Genomic DNA, 20,630 nt, shown 5'->3' with positions numbered 1-20,630 from the left:
TCCTGGCATGCCTCAAGCTCACTCTGTAGCTGAGGTGGATCTTGAAATTTCTACCTCTGCTTCTGGTATTATTACCAATACTGACCACCATACACAACTTATTTCTTTGTTGCATTGTGGGTATTGCATCTGCTCTATTCTGACTGGAAACACATACAGGATTTGAGAAGGAAAAATGTATGTCCTATGTGAACCACACCGTGATTTTTTTTAAAAAAATATATTTATTTATATCATATATATGTGTATGAAGTAGAGTGACAGAAAGACGCCCTGAAACTTTAATTAAAGGCAATTGTGAGCCACTAATATGTGAAGGTGCTGGGAATTGAACCCAGGTCTTTTAGAAGAGAAGCCAGTAATCTTAACCATGAGCCATCTCTCTGACTCCCACAGCATGGGTTTGATGGCTATTTGATGGCTGAATTGGTCACCATTACATTACAAAGTTTGCCAGAATCATCATCTGACAGTGTATTTCTAATGTAAAATTAATTTTCCAGAGACTGTATCTTGTAAAAACTGGTAACTTTCATCAGTCTATGGAAATTGGGGAATTGGCTGTTTTCTGGGCTTTATGCAGTGAACTTTTTTCTAAGGTATGTTATGCTATTAAATTCAATCAGTTTCATCTGTTCTTGAACTTGGTATGAATTTGAATATTCTTTTTTTTTTTTTTGGTTTTTTTTTTTCGGAGCTGGGGACTGAACCCAGGGCCTTGCGCTTCCTAGGTAAGCGCTCTACCACTGAGCTAAATCCCCAGCCCCGAATTTGAATATTCTTAATATGCCAAGAAAAATTTGTACATCAAAGATTTTTTTGTACATCAAAGTTTTACTTGGTGGCTAGAATTTATTTAATTCATTTATTTAATCAATCTGAGTTGGTGTTCTTCCTGCTTATGTCTGTGCACCATATGTATGGGTCACAGACCATTGTGATCCACCATATGAGTGCTGGGAATAGAACCTGAGTTCTCTGGATGCATAGACAGTGCTCTCAACCATCAGACCATCTCTCTAGGCCAGAGGCTAGAATTTTTTAATCAACCACCAAAAACTGCATCCCAGGGATAAAGTGCTATCAGCCTACCTAGATAGATAGATAGATAGATAGATAGATAGATAGATAGATAGATAGATAGATAGATAGATAGATTCTCTAGTAATTGATCAAAAGATTTACCTGCTTTTGGTCTCAACTGCAAATGTCTTTCCTTTCTGCTTCATACTTTATGTTCTATAGTTGGCATGTTTTACTTACAGGTCTCCAGAAAACCAGCACAAAGTAGGAGGCTGCCTACTGAACCTCATGCCTCATTTTAAATCGATGTACCTGGCTTACTGTGCAAATCATCCTTCAGCTGTCAACGTGCTCACCCAGCATAGGTAATGTCCTGGCTTTCCCCCAGCACAGCTGCTCTGCAGGGAGAGCCTTCCTCAGACAGTCATCTGGGAATCCAAGGTCTCTAGATCAACTCTAGGTTATCTCTGTTCTATAGGCTAAGACTGAATTCATTGTTCCATGACTTGGTCATCCACTACTGCACCAAATAATTTATTGAGTTCCTACTATAAGCAAGATTATGTGTACACTGATCAGCATAGTAGTACCAATCAAGAAAAAGAGGGTTCCACTCCTTGTGGGAGATAAGTACAATTATGAAGTGAAACACTGTGGACATGTATTGCAAAAGGTTTGTCAAAGGATACTGGGAGATTTTGCAATGTGATATCAAATTAGTGGGTGAAGGGTAGAGGAAAAATCAGGGAAGATTTTGCATTAGTGAGTTAACACTACAAATACAAACTATTATGCTCAGACCGAAATTAATATATATTAATTGTGCATATCATTGCACAATTTCCCTGTGGCATTTCCACATATGCACGTACCTTGATTTAGTCTACTCTCTTCTCTCCCCTTGAGTCACAGGTATTCAGTTTACTATATTCAGGTTGATATTTTTTAGGAACAGATCTCAGTCCATAGTTCAGACTGGCATAAAGCTCTTGGCAATCTTTCTGCCACATCCTCTCAAGTACACACACCACCTGATATTTTTTTTTAATTTTAGTTCCCGAATATGAGAAAAATGTGTGTTTTTTGTGTTTCTGAATTAAACTTGTCTTAATATGATAACCTTTATTTCCGTCTGCTTAGTACAAACAACATTTACTTCTTTGTGGTTGAATAATATTTCATTATAGATAGACAGAAAAATGTATAAATAAAAATAGTTATAAAGGCACACCCCCACACACAGAGGAGGGATGATTCCATTGCTTAGCTATTGTAACTTGAGGCTCAGTAACCATGGGTGTCCAGATATCTCTGTCATGAGGTGCTTTCTTGTCTTCAGTTGTATGCACAGTTCTGATTTTAGTGTTTCACTGTATACTGGCTAGACTAAGGTCTATTCCCAAAGCTGTGGATATCACAGTCTCTTTTCCCCGAATCTTCTGGCCTTAGTTATTGCCTTCTTGATGAGAACCATCTGACTCAGGATGAGATGGGAATCCCAGTACAATTTTGATTTTCATCTCCTCAATGGCTAAATATTAAAATTTCCCCATAAATTTTAGATTTGTGCTTCTCCTTCTGGGAAGTGTTTACTCAGATAATTTGTCCATTTGTTTATTGCGTTATTTCTTCTTTGGCTAAGTTTAATGAGTTTTGTGGGTTTTTTTGTTTTTTGTTTTTGTTTTGTTTTGTTTTTTGTTTTTTGTTTTTTTTTTTTGAAGCTTGTAGAAAATCTACTTAGAATAAAAAAGAAAAATTCCAGGGAAGACTAGCTGTAAATCTCACCAGCACAGGTGGGAAGGAGTTGGGGAGAGGGGAGAGAGGACAGGGAGGGGAGAGAGGACAGAAAGATTGCCCTTTTAGCCAAACCAGCATGGAGGTCAGCTGGATGCTAAAGAAGCAGACACGTAGCAGGAACATCAGAGAAAGAGTGACAGTAATTGAAGTATCAGAGAAACTATGCTCAGGCTCTGCCCAATATCTGGGGAAAAAAAGACACAAAGGAAAAGTGCGTGTCAGGGTGGCTGTGCAGCGACTGCACTTTCTGAGTTTTCCAATGCATTTGTTTGACAATCTGGTGGAGATTGCTCTCCCCTTCTGTAGGCCTCCTCTTTGTTCAGTTGTTTACTTTGCAACATAGAAGGCTGCTTGCTTTAAAAAACATCTCTGTAGTTGCATATGGCACATCTTGCTTGATTTCTTGGCATATGGGAGTTCTTCTTAGAAAGTGTGTGCCTATATTTCCGTGTTTCCTCCTAGCAGTTTCAACGTTTCTGGTCTTACATTGAGGTCTTTGATCACTTTTTAAATTTCTTTTTGTGTAGGACAAGAGATCTGGACATTGTCCCATGCTTTGACATGTTGTTTTTAACCGGTTTCCTTTAGTCATTGTTTCACTGATCTTTAAAATTTTCTTCTACTCTGTTTAATTAACTAACATTCTTTCCAAACTGTGCTGCTTCTGACGGTCTGACTGATACAAGTCTCAGGAAGTCAAATGGGTAAACAACAGGTGGGGTAAGGAACTTAACACTTGCTGTGATCTGTGTGTCGGTTCCTTTAATCATTTGCTCTAGTACAATTGGCTTTGAGTTTGTAAAAAAAAAAAAAAATTGAATGATGTCTCGAACCAGAATAAAAGTAAGTCTTTACAGGGCTGGGAACCTGGCTTCATGGGTCAAATGTTTCCCACACAAACATAAATACCTGTGTTGGGATCTATAGCATTCATGTAAACAAAACCAGGCCAGGCATGGAGGTGCCTGTCTATAATGCCAGCACTGGGAGAGAAGAAACAGGCAGAGCCTGGAGCTCACTGGCTAGCTAATCCATCAGAACAGGGAGTCTCAGATTGAATGATAAGGTAAGAGAGTGACTCAGGAAGGCATCCGATGCCTAGCTCTGGTTTCTACAAGTATACATGCACACAAAACCAAATGCACATGTGTATAAACATGAAATGGGACACACACACACACACACACACACACACACACACACACACACACAATCCACTACCACTACTATCACCATCATAAGTTAAAAAGAGAAATGTATTTTTGTAAGAGTGAATATTATTATATACATTATAATGCAAGTGGCTCAACTGCTTAAAGGAAGCGTTAGCTAATAATAGCACTGAAAATGTACCAGGCATGTGGTAGTAAGAAGCTATGAGGAAGTTACTATTATTACCATCCCTGCTTACAGCTAAGTCACTGGCAGGCTTAGGCTGAGTGCCCAGGAACTCATAACTGTTAAGTGATAGAGTTAGAAGTCAGATCAGTCAGGTTTCTAAAGAGGTTTTATAGTAAGATAGATATTTTACCCACAAATAATAATATAAATGCAGTTTTTGAAGAACTATAATCAAATATGCATTCAGGAGTCTACCACCATCAACTTATGTCACAGTCCGCTGAGAAACTTCCAGTTCTTCTCATCCCAAAGTAAAGGATATGATGACTTGATCTTACCTGTATTCACAGAATTGTGCAATTGCCGATGTTATATTTTTAGCACCCCCAAGCAAATGTATCTTTTAAAAGTCACCTGACACATTTTAATACCAATTAACCAAAGGTCACCACACTAAGCTACTTCCACCACTAAGCATTTGGCTTGACTAGGTATAGTAGACTCATAAATGATGTGGCTTTTTTCTATCTGACTTCTTTCACATAACATTTTGCGTTTTTGTCTTTTCAGTTATATTTTTACGTAGCAAACACAATAATGGGTTTTACTATGATTGTGTGTGTGTTTTCTTCTTTGCTGTCCTTTTAACCTGCCTTTTCATCTGCAATCAAAGCTACTTTTGTGTCTCTTACACACATATATTTATATTTGCGTGTGTGTGTGTGTGTGTGTGTGTGTTCTGCATATGAATAAAACGTGACCCTTGTCTTTCTGGTTCTTTTAACTGTTAGCTTGACACAACTGAGAATTACCTAGGAAGATTTATCTAGTTCATATTGACCTTTGGTCATTGTCTTCATTGTTAATTGTTGTAGGAAGGTGGAGGCCACTAAGGGTGGTACCATTCCCTAGACAGGGGGTTCTGAACAGTGTAAGAGAAGAAAAAGCTAGCTGAGGACAGGAAAGGATCCATGTGTTTATTCTTTCTGCCTTTTTTTTTCTTTTTTTTCAGAGCTGGGGACTGAACCCAGGGCCTTGCGCTTGCTAGGCAAGCGCTCTACCACTGAGCCAAATCCCTAACCCCTATTCTTTCTGTTTTTGGCCATAGAGGTTTTACTCTAAATTCCTGCCTTGACTTCTCTACAGTAATGGACTATAACCTGGAATTATAAGCTAAACAGTCCTTCTCCTCTAAATTGCTTTTATTTGGGGTATTTTGTTATATCAACAGAAATGAAACTAGGGACAGCTTGAATTCACTAAACAATTCTCCTCAGTTCCATCCACTTTCATTATGGCTGCACAAAATCCCACTGTGTACAACTATCATAGATTCTTTATCCATTCTTTTGTCAATGAACCTCTAGACTGCTGCCATTTACCTGGCTGTTTTGAATAAGATGGTTGTGAGCCACCATGTGCTTGCTGGGAATTGAACTCAGGACCTCTGGACAAGCACCCAGTGCTCTTAAATTCTGAGCCATCTCTCCATCTGGCCTGACCATATTTTTAAAATTACATTTGCTTGTTTTTTAACCATTTACAAAGTATATATTGAATATTTGGCATGTTCCTTCATAACTTTTACCCCTCCCTTTTTCTCACCCCTGTCCTCCTGTTCAGCCCCATTATTTCTCAGGCCAGTCTCACTTCTACTTTCATGTACATATATACAATTTTATATATCTCTTTAAAATCTGAGGACCACAAATGATGGAAGAATGATCTTATCTTCCTGAGAAGGGCTTAATTCATTTAATATGATTATCTCTATTTGTGTCCATTTTCCTGTTTTTTTCTTAGTGGAATTGGATGGAATTTCCATGTAGCTTTGACTTCCATTTCCCTGGTGTTGGTGTGTTTTAAAGCTTTTCATACACTATAAATTTATCAGCACATATTTTAAAAATATATACTTAGGGGGCTGGAGAGACATCATCATGGTTCAGAGTGATTGTGTATTGGTTCTGCAGAGGGCCTGCGTTTGCTCCCACACCAGAAGGCTTACAAATACCTGTAACTCTAGCTCAAAGGAGCCCAGTGCCTTCTTCTGGTCCTACAGTAATGGGCGTGGGCTCATATAGATACATAAACATACATGTAAATGAAAAATAATTCTGTTATATAGATGTCCCATATTGTTTTTATTTTCATATTTTTCTCTTTATGAGCTTTATTTTTTACCTGATAAACACTTGAGTTATACATAGGTTACAGGGTACCATGTAATTTTTTTAAAGAAATTTTATCAAATTTATTTTATATATGTGAGTATACCGTAGCTGTCTTCAGACACACCAGAAAAAGGGGATCAGATCCCATTACAGATGATTGTGAGCCACCATGTGGTTGCTGGGATTTGAACTCAGGACTTCTGGAAGAGCAGTCAGTGCTCTCAACTGCTGAGCTATCTCTCCAGCCCCCATGTAATGTTTTGACACACACACACACACACACACACACACACAGACACACACACACACAGACACACACACACTGATATTTACATAATATTAAACACATCTACATATTGAGACATTTAGCATTTCTTTATGATGCAAAGTTGTAAAATTTCCTCTATTTTGTTAAGATGTACTGTTACTAACAAGAGTCATTTCCATGTGCACTAGAACAGATTGCTCCTCTCTAGGTAACTTCACACCCACAGCTCAAGCTTTCCCCCTCCAGCTCCATCACACTCTCCAGCCATATGCAAACACTATTCTTCTGTCATCTTCCATGGGCCAGCTTTCCAAAATCCCATGTACGAGGAGATCATGACATTTTTTTCTTTCTGTGCCTGGATTATTTTTCACTTGGCATAATTATCTCCAGTTCCATCTATGTTGTCACAGATGATGATATTTTGTTCTTTTTTTTATAGCTTGAATACTGTTTCTTTGTTCACCTGTAGCACATTGTGAATAGTGTTGTGGTAAACATGGGAATCCAATGTTTGTATAACATACTGATCTGGTTTCCCTTGGACACATACCCAATAGTGTGTTTGCTATATCATGTGGCAGTTGTTATTTTAATTTTTTGAGGAACCACTGTACTTCAAAACACTGTATGTTTGGCATGCTCCTTGGGCTAATTTACATTCTGTCAACAGTGTGCATGGGCTCTGGTTTTTCCACATCCTTATATGGCTATTCCATGCTGTTTGCTCCCTGCAATATTGTGGCATGTTTTGAAATCAGTGTAATGCCACCTGCCTTTTTCTTCAGACTGCTGTGGGGTTTTTTTCCTTTTTGTTGTTGTTCTGTGTAGATTTTAGATTCTTTTTCTAATTCTATGAAGAATATCACTGCGATTTTGATAAGGATCACAATGAGTCTGGTCTTCTTTGGATAGCACTAATTTAGTTGTGAGTTACATAAATGTGAGTAAAGGCATAACCATGCCGCCATGTGGCAAAGAGAGGACAAGTTTTGGAAGTTGGTTCTCTTTTTCTGTCATGAAATCAAACTCAGGCTGCCAAGTTAGCACAGCAAAAGCTGTTATCCACTGAGACTTCGCACCAGCCCTGCCCATGGGTTCTCTTCGATTTCTTTCAACAGTGTTTCGTGATTCTCACTTTAGGCATCTTTCACATCTGATTGAATTTATTCCTAGATATTTTGTTCATTTTTTGATAGCTGCTATAATTGAGATTAGTCTCTTGGTTTGTATTTTAGATAATTTAGCATTGGCACACCGTGATAACCATATTGTTTTCTCTCTTGCCACCTCACTGAGTTTGTTTATTAGTTCTATATATCTTGTTAGAGTCTTGAGCTCTCCCTGTACCATATCATACCATTTGTAAACATTGGCAATCTTTTTCCCTCCTTTCTAGTTTGGATGATCTTCCCTTTGGCTTTCTTTCTCATTGCTTTGGCTAGGACTTTTGTACTGAAGTTGAATTAAAGTGGTGAAAGTGAGCATCCTTGTTTTGTTTTAGATCTATGAGAAATAAAAATCCAGATTTTCCCTATTCTGTATAATGCTAGCTGTTTGCTTAGATATGTACCCTTTATTATGTTGAGGCACCTGCCCTCTATAGCTAACTTGTTCGGTACTTTTATCATGAAGGCATGTTGAAGTCTATCCAGTACTCTCTTCTGCATTCAATGAGGCAATAATATGGTTTTTGCCCTTCATTGGACTGACATGGTAACCTGTGTTTATTAATTGGTGAATTCTGAACTGTGCTTGTTACCTCTAGAATGAACCTCACCTGATCAAGATGAATAATCTTCCAAATATGCTGTTGACTCAAGTTTCTAGTATTTTGTATTGGATGTTTCTATATCCAATATTCACCGATACTGCTCTGTACGTTTCCTTGTCTGCTCTCTGTACTAGGATGATGCTGGCCTTGCCAAATCCACTGAATACTTCCCATCTTGTTTTATGTTTTGGAATAATTTAAGAAGAACTGGTATTCTTGCAAAACAATAAGTTAGCAGTAAAATCCACTGGTCTGGACTTTTCTTGGATGGAAGACTTATTCCTGATTCAGTGTCATTACTTTATTGGTCTGTTTTTGTTCTCTATTTTTTCATGTTTCAGTTTCGATAATGTATTATGTCTGAGAATTTGCCCATTTCTTCTATCTAACCTGAGACTGTATGTTCATGCAAAGCTCCAAATATCTTTGTGTACTTCTGTGATGTCACCTGTCTCAAAAATGAAATGAAAATTCCTTTTTAGTGTTTTTTTTTTTTTGGTGTACCAGAATTTTTAGCATGTTGTGTCTCAATTTTCGTTTCAAAGAGTTTTCAGTATCTTTTTCTTTATCTTTCCTCTAGCCACTGGTTATTCAATACAAAGTTGCCTAAATTACATGAATTCTGCAGTTTCCGAAGTTTTTCTTATTATAGACTTATAGTATTAATATATCCTGTTGGGTTTGTTTTCAGTCTGCTGTCTGACGTATCCCAGAGAATGTTCTATTTGATGCTGAAAAGAATAAGCTGTCTGCAGCTGCTGTCTGGCATGTTTTCTTCATGTCTATGACGTCCATTTGGTCTAGTCAGCAGTTTTATTCTAATGTTCTTTTGTTGTGCTTCTCTCCTAGTGCCGAAGGAGAGGTGGTAGAGTCTCCAGTCCTTACTATGTCTATGTTGGAGTTTATCTCTTCCTTCAGGTTTATTAAAATTTGTTTTACATATTTACTTGCATGGGTTTCATATACTGAGTACATAGAATTGTTGCTTTGTCTTACTGAATCGACTCCTTTATTGTTATTCAGTAGTGTTTGGCTGCTTCTCATTTAAAGTCTATTTTGTGAGTATTCCTGCTTTCTTTTGGACTCCGTTTGTATGAAACATCTTTGTGACAGAATCGTTTTCTATAACTCAAGACTGTCTTTGAACTTGTGATAATCTTCCTGACTCTTGTGTTAGGATTACAAATACAAGCCACGACATCTAGCCACCTTCATTTTTAATATTAGATGTGTGGAGCTTCTTCTGTATAACATATAGTTGAGTCTTGCTTTTGTTAATCCATTCAGTTATATTTACATTCAGGTAACTGTCAATAGAACCAGAGCCATGTGTAATTTGTTTTCAAGTTCAATTGCAGTTTCCTCTTGCCTCCCTGTCTTACAGTCTTCCTTTGTGGTTAAGTGATTTACTCTATTGGTATGTTTTGATTCCTGGCTTATGTTTTTTTTTTTTTTTGGTTGTCCACTATACAGGATTTTTTGTGGTTACCTTGAATGTTACAAAAACTATTTTGATGAGAAGTTATTTTGAAATGTTCATAAAAATGAAAACAAATACCAAAGAATGAGAAAATGTACTGATAAAAGTACATACTTGTATTTCATTCTTCTACATAGTTTTAAGTTTAATGCCTTATTTTATAGTTAATCTAATGTCTAACTCATAATATATTAATGTATTAATTTTTAAATTTCATTTTTAGTCTTCATAGTAGGATATATTGTGTTATCTGCCATGATTATGATATTAGAGCATTTTGAACTTATATAGTTGTTTTTTTCCCCTTTGTTGATACTGGAACTTGAACCTAGGACCTCATGCATGATACACAAACATTCTATGACTAGCCTGTACTCCCAGGCCTAGTTTATATTTTTTATTTTGAGGCAAGGTCTCACTGAATTGCTCAGGCTGCCTTTTAAGTCACTCTGGAAGCCCAGACAAGTTCTGAACTTGTGATCCTCTTGCACAACTGGCTTGGGCCACAAGGCCCTTGTTTTCAAGTTTTATTTATTTATAGATTTTTGTGTTATATGTACACTTTTATACTTTTTATGTGTCACTTAAAAACAAACTTAGCAAATACTCATCAACTAACAGCAAAGTGGCAGGGGAGTAGGGAATGGGAGTCACTTAGCTATCATTGGTCTGCAGCAATTTTCAATAGAGCTGCCAGCTGTACTTAGTACTGGGCTTAGTACTACTTTCTGCTGTCAGTTCTTAATAGCTCTAGGTTCTAACGTTGCTCTTTTAATTTTACCTTGAGTTGCTTTTCTGTGAAATTTATTCTACATTTGCGGATGAGTCATTTTTTAAGTCTGGTTTCTGCCATAATTGTTTGGGAATACAATCATCTTTATTTAGTGCATCTTTTTTTTTAAAAAGATTTATTTATTTATTTTATGTACAGCATTCTGCCTGCATATGTGACTGCAGGCCAGAAGAGGGCACCAGATCTCATTACAGATGGTTGTGAGCCACCATGTGGTTGCTGGGAATTGAACTCATGACCTCTGGAAGAGCAGTCAGTGCTCTTAACCACTGAACCATCTCTCCAGCCCTATTTAGTGCTTCTTTATTTAGTGAGATCTTTGGCCCCCTTAGTTTGAGCCAGAGCTTCTTTTTTTTAAAGATTTATTTATTTACTATATATAAGTACACTGTCACTGTCTTCAGACACACCAGAAGAGGGTATCAGATCCTATTACAGATGGTTGTGAGCCACCATGTGGTTGCTGGGAGTTGAACTCAGGACCTCTGGAAGAGCAGTCAGTGCTCTTAACCACTGACCCATCTCTTTAGCCCAAGCCAGAGCTTCTTAAACCAGTGTAGACCTCTTCCCAATTTTGTGGATTGTGTGCTATAATGAGAATTTACTCCATATGATAAACACTTCAGCCATAAACATCCTTATATTAAGCCCTTTTGTACTGGGGGATTCCTGCCAACCTGTTAAAAGGTAACATGTTAAGAGTAGCTAAGGGATGGGATCCATTTTCTTCACTGGCCTAGCCTTGGGTAAATTGTTCATACTCCAGTAAATGACTCCCATGCAAGCAAGTGATTCTAATTAAACTCAGTAGCGTTTTTAAGATTCTAAGAATCTATTTGTATCTAGCTGGGTCTTTCCGACTTCTTAACACTGATCTTGTGTGTGTGTGTGTGTGTGTGTGTGTGTGTGTGTGTGTGTGTGTGTGTAATAGTTTTATTAATCATTAAATGACTTAATATATGTGTACAATACATTTTGATCACTTTCACCGTCCACTGTTTTCCTTAACTCCTCCCAGATCTGCCTTTCACAACCACCCTCAACTTAATCGACTCCTTTATTTTTGATAGCCCATTTGAGCACCCATATCTTCCATTTCCACTAGAGCATGATTAACCAGACATGGGTCACACTCCTAAGAAACAAAAGTGACCCTCTTTTCCTCCAGAGCTCTTCATCTGAGGACAAAGGGTTAATATCGATCTTACATCCCACTCTTTTTTTTATATTTGCATTAAAGCCATATTCTAATTTAAAAACCTTTTAATTTGGGGGTGGAGGGATGACTTAACACTTAGAGTGCTAGCTGTTCTTGCAGAGGATACAGGTACATTTCCTAGCACCCATGATTGCTTACAGCATCTGTAACTGCAGCCCCAGGGAGATCCCATAACTTCATCTAACCTCCATGGGTACCATGCATGTGAGACTGAGACAAACCTACAAGTAAGATACCCATACACATGAAATAAATGAATTTTTAAACTGTAAATAATCATTGAATTTCTAGAGAGACTGAGAACATTCCGTCCAGGAAGTCCTACCTCCTTTAAAATACTTCAAAACTCTTCTTAAAAATGCTCATAGTTCTTTAGCACTCACTCTGTGCTTGTGTATTATGTAGTTATGAGAAGGCAGAATTTATGTGCTTTACCTGGAAACCTTAGCTTCATCAATGCATTTCACATTTTCCACATTACTATAGGTGACAATTTCCAAGCCTTCTATCATTGTGTAAAACAGGCCCTCCTTTCTAAATCTTCCAAGAATTTAGTTTCTTATAAGTTCCTTTGGAGAGTGTCTTTGAAGAAAGTAGGGGTGAAGTTAGGGCCTTTTGTGGCCCCATGGTTTAGCACTCAGAATGGATGACTCACAAATTGGGCTCAACTGGGTCTGTCAACTGGATCCCAAATATCAGATCTTCATGTGGCTTGGGATCTTAACATGACTGTGTTGAGAGAGGATCTAAGGACAGGTTGACAAGAGAGATAATGTTATAGGAGAAACTGGGTGGTTGGAAACTAAGTGGATTTTTCAATTGGACCTCAAAATTCACAAAGAATTGTTTCTTCTGTGTTTTGTTACTAGAAAGTCAGCAAAGCCAGTCCAGATTCAAAGGAAAAGGAAAATATTGTTGGGATGATTATATTTAGAGGAATACACAGCATATTATTATTAGATGATGTGGGAGATTTTCTGAATTTTTTCAATCAATAGTTTCTGGTCAATAAGTGCTTTAGAGATAGTGATTTAAGTTGTTAGTCTCTTAAGGAATACTATCTACCAAAGATCATCAGGGGCTTAGCTGTGATTACATGAAAACTTGGTTCCTTTATCTTTATGTAACTGGAAAGATATACCTGAGAAGAACTGTTAGAAATGTTAGTTAAAAAAGAATTGGTAAAATTTCGTAAAATGGATGTATAAGTGTAGGTTTTCATTTCCATAGCAAAACACTTGAATCTGGGTAACTTTATAAGGCTTGTGATTCTAAATGGCTCGTGGCCATGGCACTGACATTTTCTTGGCTTTGGTGACGAGGCTCACATCATCTTGGCAGGAGCATGGCAAAGAGAAATCATATCACCAGATAAGGAGCTAAAGAGACTGGGACATGACCTCGCTTTGTCTCCTGTGTGTGTACATAGTCACCCGTGAGCACACATACACATGCACACAGAGCTCAGAAGCCAATGTTCAGTGTATTCTTTATACTTTTCACCTTAGTTTTTGAGACAAGGTCTAAATCTGGAGCTTACCCATTTGCTGAGGCCAGTGTGGCTTCAGAGATTGCCCTGATTAAGGCAACGAGGAAATGAAGAGGCAGACATGTGTGTAGAAAAACTGTGACCAGAGAGGTCATGTGCACTCTGATGTAGTAGTACCAACAGTGTAGCAGCCCAGAGCCATAGTACCTTTAATAAATACAGCACAGGAGGAGAAATTAGCTAGTCTCAGGAGGAGGTCTTTATAGGATGTCTCTGTAGGGGAGCAGTCTCAGGTTACAATTAGAAGAAGGAAGTTACAGTTGCTGGTTTTTGCTGTTGAGTCATTCATAAAAACTCACTATCAACATTCCAACCCAGAACAAATAAAACTTTTGCCATCCCCCTGAGCCTCACCTAGCATGACACCTTTGTCCTTCCTGTGAAGCCCCAGTATTTTCAACCTTCTCCTCTCAGAGTATAGCCTCCATTTTATGTGCAAGGTCTAGGGGAAGGGTGTGTCCTACCTCTTGGACTTACTTGAAATTCAGTTCTTTTTACTTAGATTGAAGAGGATATGATCTGTTGGTGGCATGCCTATTTTGGTGAAATGTATCTGTTGACCAGGCGCTAAGGGGTTTGGAGATCTGTTTGTTTGGTGGAGTATGGTATCGGTGAAGCCGAGCTGTGAAGAAAAGAGAAAAGGATACCATAGATTGGCACCCTTAATATTTCCACATCTTCCTGAGCAAATAGTTGTTATATCTCATGAGAGCAATTTCTAGAGACTGTGAATGGATCTTGTATTATTTAAATTACTTGTGCATGGCTCACTGAAGAAAGTAGAACTTGCTACCACTTTCTTGCTTTTCCTGATTGGTTTGTTTCTTTATGACTGTCAGAGCCGGGAAAAGAGGGGAGAGCACCTAAGTAGCACAGAGTCCAGACAAGGATGTTGGATCACTCAGAGCTCAGTTACAGGCATTTTCTTGACATGTAGCTGAGTGCTTGGATCTGAACTATAGAACTCATGATTTTGTAGCAAACAATCTTAATTACTGAGCCATCTCTTTAGTCCCAAAGTTAATTTATTTATTTTCTTTCACCACTCATTTTATTTGTTTGTTTGTTTTGTTTATTTATTCATCATTCACTTTCTATCCTGATTGTGGTCTCCCCTCCCAGTCTCCACTCCCATAGTCTCTCTGCCAGGCCCCTTCCCTTCTCCTCTGAGAAAACAGAGGCCCTCTCCCTGGAGATTCCCTCACCCCAGCACATCAAGTCTCTGCAAGGCTAGGCACTTCTCCCACTGAGGTCAGACAAGGCAGCAAGTTAGGGGAACAGATTCCACAGACAGGCAACAGCTTTAGGGGAAGCCCCTGCTTCAATTGTTCAGGACCCACATGAGACCAACTTGCACATCTGCTACATATGAGTAGGTCCAGCCTGTATGTTCTTTGGTTGGTGGTTCAATCTCTGAGAGGCTTCAAGGGTCCAGGTTAGTTGACTCTGTTGATCTTCCTTATGGAGCGCCTATCCCCTTCTAGACCCCTTACATAAGAGTCCCCAAGTGCCATTCACTGTTTGGCTGTGGGTTTCTGCATCTGTCTGAGTCAGCTGCTGGGTAGAGCCTCTCAGAGTATAGCCATGCTAGACTTCCATCTACAAACATAATAGAATATCATTAGTAGTGTCACAGATTGGTGCTTATGCATGGGATTGGTCTCAAGTTGGGACTGTTATTGACTGGGCATTCCCTCTGTCTCTGCTTTATCCTCCATCCTTGAATTTCTTATAGACAAGATAAATTTGGGGTCAAAAGTTCTGTGGGTGGGCCAGTGTCTCTCTTGTGCCATTAGGGTTCCTGCCTGGCTACAAGAGGTGGCCTCTTCAGGTTCCATATCCCTACTGCTGTGAGTCTCAGCTAAGGTCACCCCTATTCATTCTTGGGAGTCTCCCCTATTTCAAGTCTCTGATACATCCTCAAGATGTCCCCACCCCCAACCCCATCAACTGCAGATTTCCATTCATTCTCATGGTTATCTCTCCTGTCTTTCCCCACACCTGATCCTGAAATCCCCCATTTCACTCCCCAGCCACTCTCCCACCTAACCTATTTCTGTCCCTCCATCTGCCTCTTATAACTATTTTATTCCCCCTTCTGAGTGAGATCCAAGCATCCTCACTTGGGCCTTCTATTGTTTAACTTCCTAGGGTCTCTGGGTTGTATCATGGCTATTCGGTACTTTTTGGCTAATATCCACATCAATGAGTGCATGCCATGCATGTCTCTTTGCATCTGGGTTACCTCACTCTAGATGATATTCTCAAGTCCCATACATCTGCCTGCAAAATGCATGATGTTGTTTTTAACAAAGATATGAGCTATAGAACTCATGATTTTGGAGCAAACAATCTTTTTTTTTTGGAGCAAACAATCTTAACCTCTGAGCCATCTCTTTAGCCCCCAAATTTATTTTTTATGTTTGTATATATATATATATATACACTTACCTGATCTGATCCTAATTTTTTAAGAAATTACTTTTATAATTAGGAGCTGTGTTACATGATAGGATTCACATAACTTCTAAATATCAGTTGCCCTCCTTGAGTATTAATTAGTGGTGCTTTTGAGCATTTTATGATGCACCTTAAAGTGATAGAAGACTCACTAGAGTCTTCCAAGAACTAAATTTTTGTCTTCTGACTTATTTCCATGGAGGAGATGTAACTTCTGCTATTTTGCACGGATCTCTGGATCACTGATGACAGATGGAATACAAAACATAGTTGAATAAAATTCACAGAAAATTCAGATTAACGTCGTGTTATGATGAAGGCTTCTACTGAAATAAGAACTTCAGTGGATTTCTCTCTGCCTTCTCAAGTTGTCCTGCCCAGGTGAACTTCTGCCTTTGAGTCTGTAGGTGGCAATATCAAACCAGAAATGCTCACTTCTCCCTGTTGGCCATCAGAACATATTCAGCCTTCAAATTGAATGATTACATACAGACGCCTTGTGTAAAATGTGTAAAAGTCTTGCCTGAATTTGAATATGTAATCAGACACCAGCTTTGCTGTGCCCCCATATTTACATATATTTGAATGGCTGCTTCTGTCTTCTGTGATCCACTGGGTGAGGTCTTCTGGGATTTCCCCTTCCTCTCCCCTGCTGACTTGTTAAGGTACCTTTCTGGCTCTTCTTGGGAATAACTGCTCCCTTACAGAAATACCCACTTGTTCCCCGTGCTTTTGTATCGCACCTGTCCACCCTTTCCACAAGGAAGACGGTTGAAAAGAGAGAGAAGAGGAGAGAGTGTGCACCCACAGATCTGAACCTCATTTCCATCACCATTGTAGTGACTATCACAGATACCCTGCATACTTTTTCCCTTCTTAATTGTCCCCATCCTTTGTTTACCATGGTTGCTCGTAATGATGACTTTGAGAAAACCCCCAAAGAACTAGCCATTTGCTCTGTGGACAAGAAACACAGGTAATAATTCTAAGCTTTAATCATGTTTTGTTTGTGTCTTTGAGGAGTCATGGAATGCAATGAGACTATCTAGTCCTGTTAAAAAGTGGTGGGGACAAAAAAACAGACGAATCATGTGTTGTGATAATGGCTGTGCCTTGAAGGCAGGAGAATCAGGAACTGAAGCTAGCATATACTATATACTCTAGGTTTAGAAGGCTATCAAAGACTGCTTACAAATAAACAGAAGCAAACAGTCTAACATTGGGCACTAGAAAAAAAGGAAACTAGGAATTATTGAACCCAGACTAAGCTGCACCCCTGTGTCTTTTCTATTGGCTAGACCTCAAGAGTTTTCCTTTCCTCGCACCAGAACACCACAATTCCAAAGAGAGGCTGTTGGGGAGTGAATAAGTTGGGGAGGAGGAATTACTGACCCTCTACTAGGTTAGGGCTGTATTTATTCAAGTCTGAACAAAGATTCCACAGGAACAGTTTTTGACATATCAATTTAGTGTGTGTGTTGTGGGTGGTGGTGTGTGGTGTGTATTACAATAACACAAGTGCACAACTTTCAGAAATTAGTTTTTCCTTCCAGTTTGGGTCTTAGGAATTAAATTCAGATCAGTTGAGAGACTCCCACTCCTAGCATTTTGACCAACTCAGCCACTTCAATGGCCCCAGGAGCATTGTTTTATAGATTAATTAAGCACTCAAGTGTTATTATATCATAGCATGGTTTCCTCCATTCTTCCAGCCCAACCCAAAATATAGCAGAGCCTCGTCCACCATGTTTTCTATGAAATAATGCATACTGAATTTGAAATGGCATTTATAAATTCATTGAATCACTTCAAAGGCAAGCCTTGAGCCTGGTATCGTAATACAAACTTGTAATCCCCTCTGAGGCGATAAGATTGGAAATTTAAAGCCATCCTTTGCTATATAGCAAAGGCCAGCCTAAGCTACACAAGACCTTTTTCAAATAGCTAAAAAGGGGGGTGAAGGCTGGAGCGATGGCTCAGCAGTTAAGAACAATTACTGCTCTTGCAAGGACCTGAGTTCAATTCTTAGCACTCACATAGTAGCCCACAACCATATGAATATCCAGGTCCAGGGAATTCAACACCTTCTTCTGGCCTCTGGTACCCAAACAATACATGCAGGTACCACAGCTATATACATAAAATAAGATTTTCTTTAAAGCTATTTAAAAGTAAAAACCATTTCAAACCAGATTGGTTTTTTCTATAATGATTATATATCTGTATATTTTTATTTACATATAATATTGCTTTCCATATTATACTTATTTGGCTAAGTATGTCTTTTGGAATCCATTTATCACGCCAGACAATATCACTATAGGACAATTGGGTTCATTTCACTAGTAACAGTTTCTTTTCTTCCCAATAATCCATTATAATCCAAGACAGGTGTCTCATGTTGTTTTGAAAAACAGTTAAATAGCTTTATAATATTTACCAAGCCTAGGAATTAGACTGCTTCTTGGAAAGCAATAGCGCAGTGTCCATGAACCCGTGCTATTAATTGCTGCAACTCTCACAGCAATTAGAGCAGAATATGGAAGAGAGACAGTCATTTAGTCATAGAAAGAGAACACAAAGCATATTTACTAAACCGAAAGGAAATTAGGAAAGCTATTTTCATCAGATTACATGTCTGCTCAAATGCACTTTCTTAATTATATTTTATAAGTGATGACTTTTAATGCCTCTTTAATCTCTTGGTTGGAAATTAAACATCAGATGTTATACATGAAGCTGCAAATCATGGGAACTATGAGATTTTAAAGATAGTAGTCAAGCCAGGCATGTGTCTTGAAAAGGTAATAATAATACATCTGTTGGCTAAAGTTGACAAAAAAAAATCCCTCTCTGTAGAGAGGCAGGGTGGTGATGTGAACAGGTCCCAGGGTTGACTTCAGACCTACATATTCCATCCACCATAGCCACTTACCACCCATTTGCCCTCCTGGGCCTCAGGTGTCTCATCTGTAAAATGGGGAAACACTCATATCAAAATGCTTAGCATAAAATGGTAACCCTACAAATCCCATTAGCTAAATCCGAACAGTTTAATTAGAAAGTAGGTTTTATCTGTTCTTTAAAGGATTTATTTTACTTTTTATCATATGTATATTATGTTTCAGTGTGGAGTTATGTGCACATGTGGGTGAAGGTGACCATAGGATCCAGAAGAGGGTGTCAGATCCCCTGGAACTGGAGTTAGAGGCAGTTGTGGGCGGGTTCCTTGCAAGAGCATCAGTATATATGCTTTGACCACCAAGTCTTTCTCCAGCTCCTGTTTTCTCCAAAAAACTTTCCTCTGTTTTATGTATGGGTTACTTGAGGCTCAGGCTGTGACCAGCACTTCCCCTCAGTCACTTCTAGAATGTGGCTGTGAAAAGGGCTATAACAGATAACAGCAATGATTTGATGCAACTGTTCAGTTGTGATGTAGCATCCCCTAAGGCAGCAGCCATCATTCCTTCCCCCTTGCTATGCATATGGTACTACATAGTCAGGGCCGCTGTTCTGGTTGCTGAAACTGCATCCTTGACTGAGCCTAGAAACCTGAGGAGAAAGTGTTCGTATATAATATTAACTTGCAAGTTAATCCATTTCCAACCCCTATTTGTACTCTATTACTGATAGAATTTCTTTGAACACATTTCACAAGCTTTGGTAACACCACAGTTGAGGGCCACTATGTAAAGTAGTTCAATTAAAAAAAAATGGCCACTCTTTAGTAGAAAATTCTTGCTTGGGGTGACTAGGAATGTTGGTGAGTCCAGCAGGAGTCTGAAAGTTAAGACAACATTGTAGACACTTGGAAGTTCTTGATAAGAAAAGCTATGGCACTAGAGTACTATTGCAGGGTGGTGAACAGGGAAAGACAGTAATCTGGCAGAGACCCTACTAAAGTCTGCTAGATGGGATCTGTTGTAGGCTTGGACCTGTATGGTTGAAATTGGGTGGACAGGAACAAAAACAGTCAAGGAAATCTGGAACTGGCTGAACATGTACAGATGACCAAGGGGGTTAAGCAGTCCAGGGAGAAAGCAAAAGTTTCCAGTTTAGTCCTCAGGAAGTAGATTCCTCTCTCTAATTGTATTTTTTCCATTTCCTTCCTCCCATCTCCTCTCCATCTTTCTTGTATATTTTCCTTTTTCTTCCTCCCTCCTTTCTTTCCTTCTTTTCTTCCTTCCTTCTTTTCCTTCCTTCATTCCTTCTCATCCTTTTTCTTTCTTATTTCATCAGTTTATACAGCACTTTTTCCCAATGTGCCCTAGAAGTCATTATGTCACTCAGGCTGACCACAAATTCCTGGAATTTCTCCTATATCTGGCAGACTAGGACAACAATTGCTACCATACCTGGCTCTCTCTATTTTTCAAAATGTATATCGAATCACCTTGCAGTCCCAGCTCTCATAGATAAAGACAATCTGGAATTGTACAGAAAGAGGAAGCAGCATGTGATATTTATACATTTACAGGGCCAGGATCATGAAATGTACTTGTATCTCCACTAAGATGCTGCCTTATGGGAGTGTTCAGATAACCTGGAGAACTGTTCTCAGGTCTTAGGAAAAGTGACCCTTTGGTTAAGTCATACCAACACCCTGCTGTCAGAATATGGCTTTTGGTTCTAGTAGAGCAAAGTAGAATGAGATGGAGAATTTACTGAGTTGTTAATCTTAGCATCAGGCCAGCAAATAAGTAGAATGTTTGAACTGACCAAGAGAGCATGCTACTTTAACCTGAGAGTGAG

The 20,630-nt window shown here is 38.8% G+C and overlaps 1 protein-coding gene across 17 annotated transcripts in view; it reads left to right on the top strand.

The window, feature by feature from the left end:
• Arhgef6 (Rac/Cdc42 guanine nucleotide exchange factor 6) overlaps nucleotides 1-20,630 on the top strand; it is a 120,079-nt gene that overhangs the window by 75,311 nt on the left and 24,138 nt on the right. For all 17 annotated transcript variants that reach the window (XM_039099908.2, XM_008773653.4, XM_008773652.4 and 14 more), the window contains one exon: nucleotides 1,266-1,388. In XM_039099908.2, the coding sequence (XP_038955836.1) occupies nucleotides 1,266-1,388 (123 nt within the window). The remainder of the gene's footprint in view (nucleotides 1-1,265; nucleotides 1,389-20,630) is intronic.

Source organism: Rattus norvegicus, chromosome X (assembly GCF_036323735.1).
Source record: "Rattus norvegicus strain BN/NHsdMcwi chromosome X, GRCr8, whole genome shotgun sequence".
NCBI lineage: Eukaryota > Metazoa > Chordata > Mammalia > Rodentia > Muridae > Rattus > Rattus norvegicus.
Note: the sequence above shows the minus strand (reverse complement) of the source record. Positions and strands in the feature narration are given on the sequence as shown.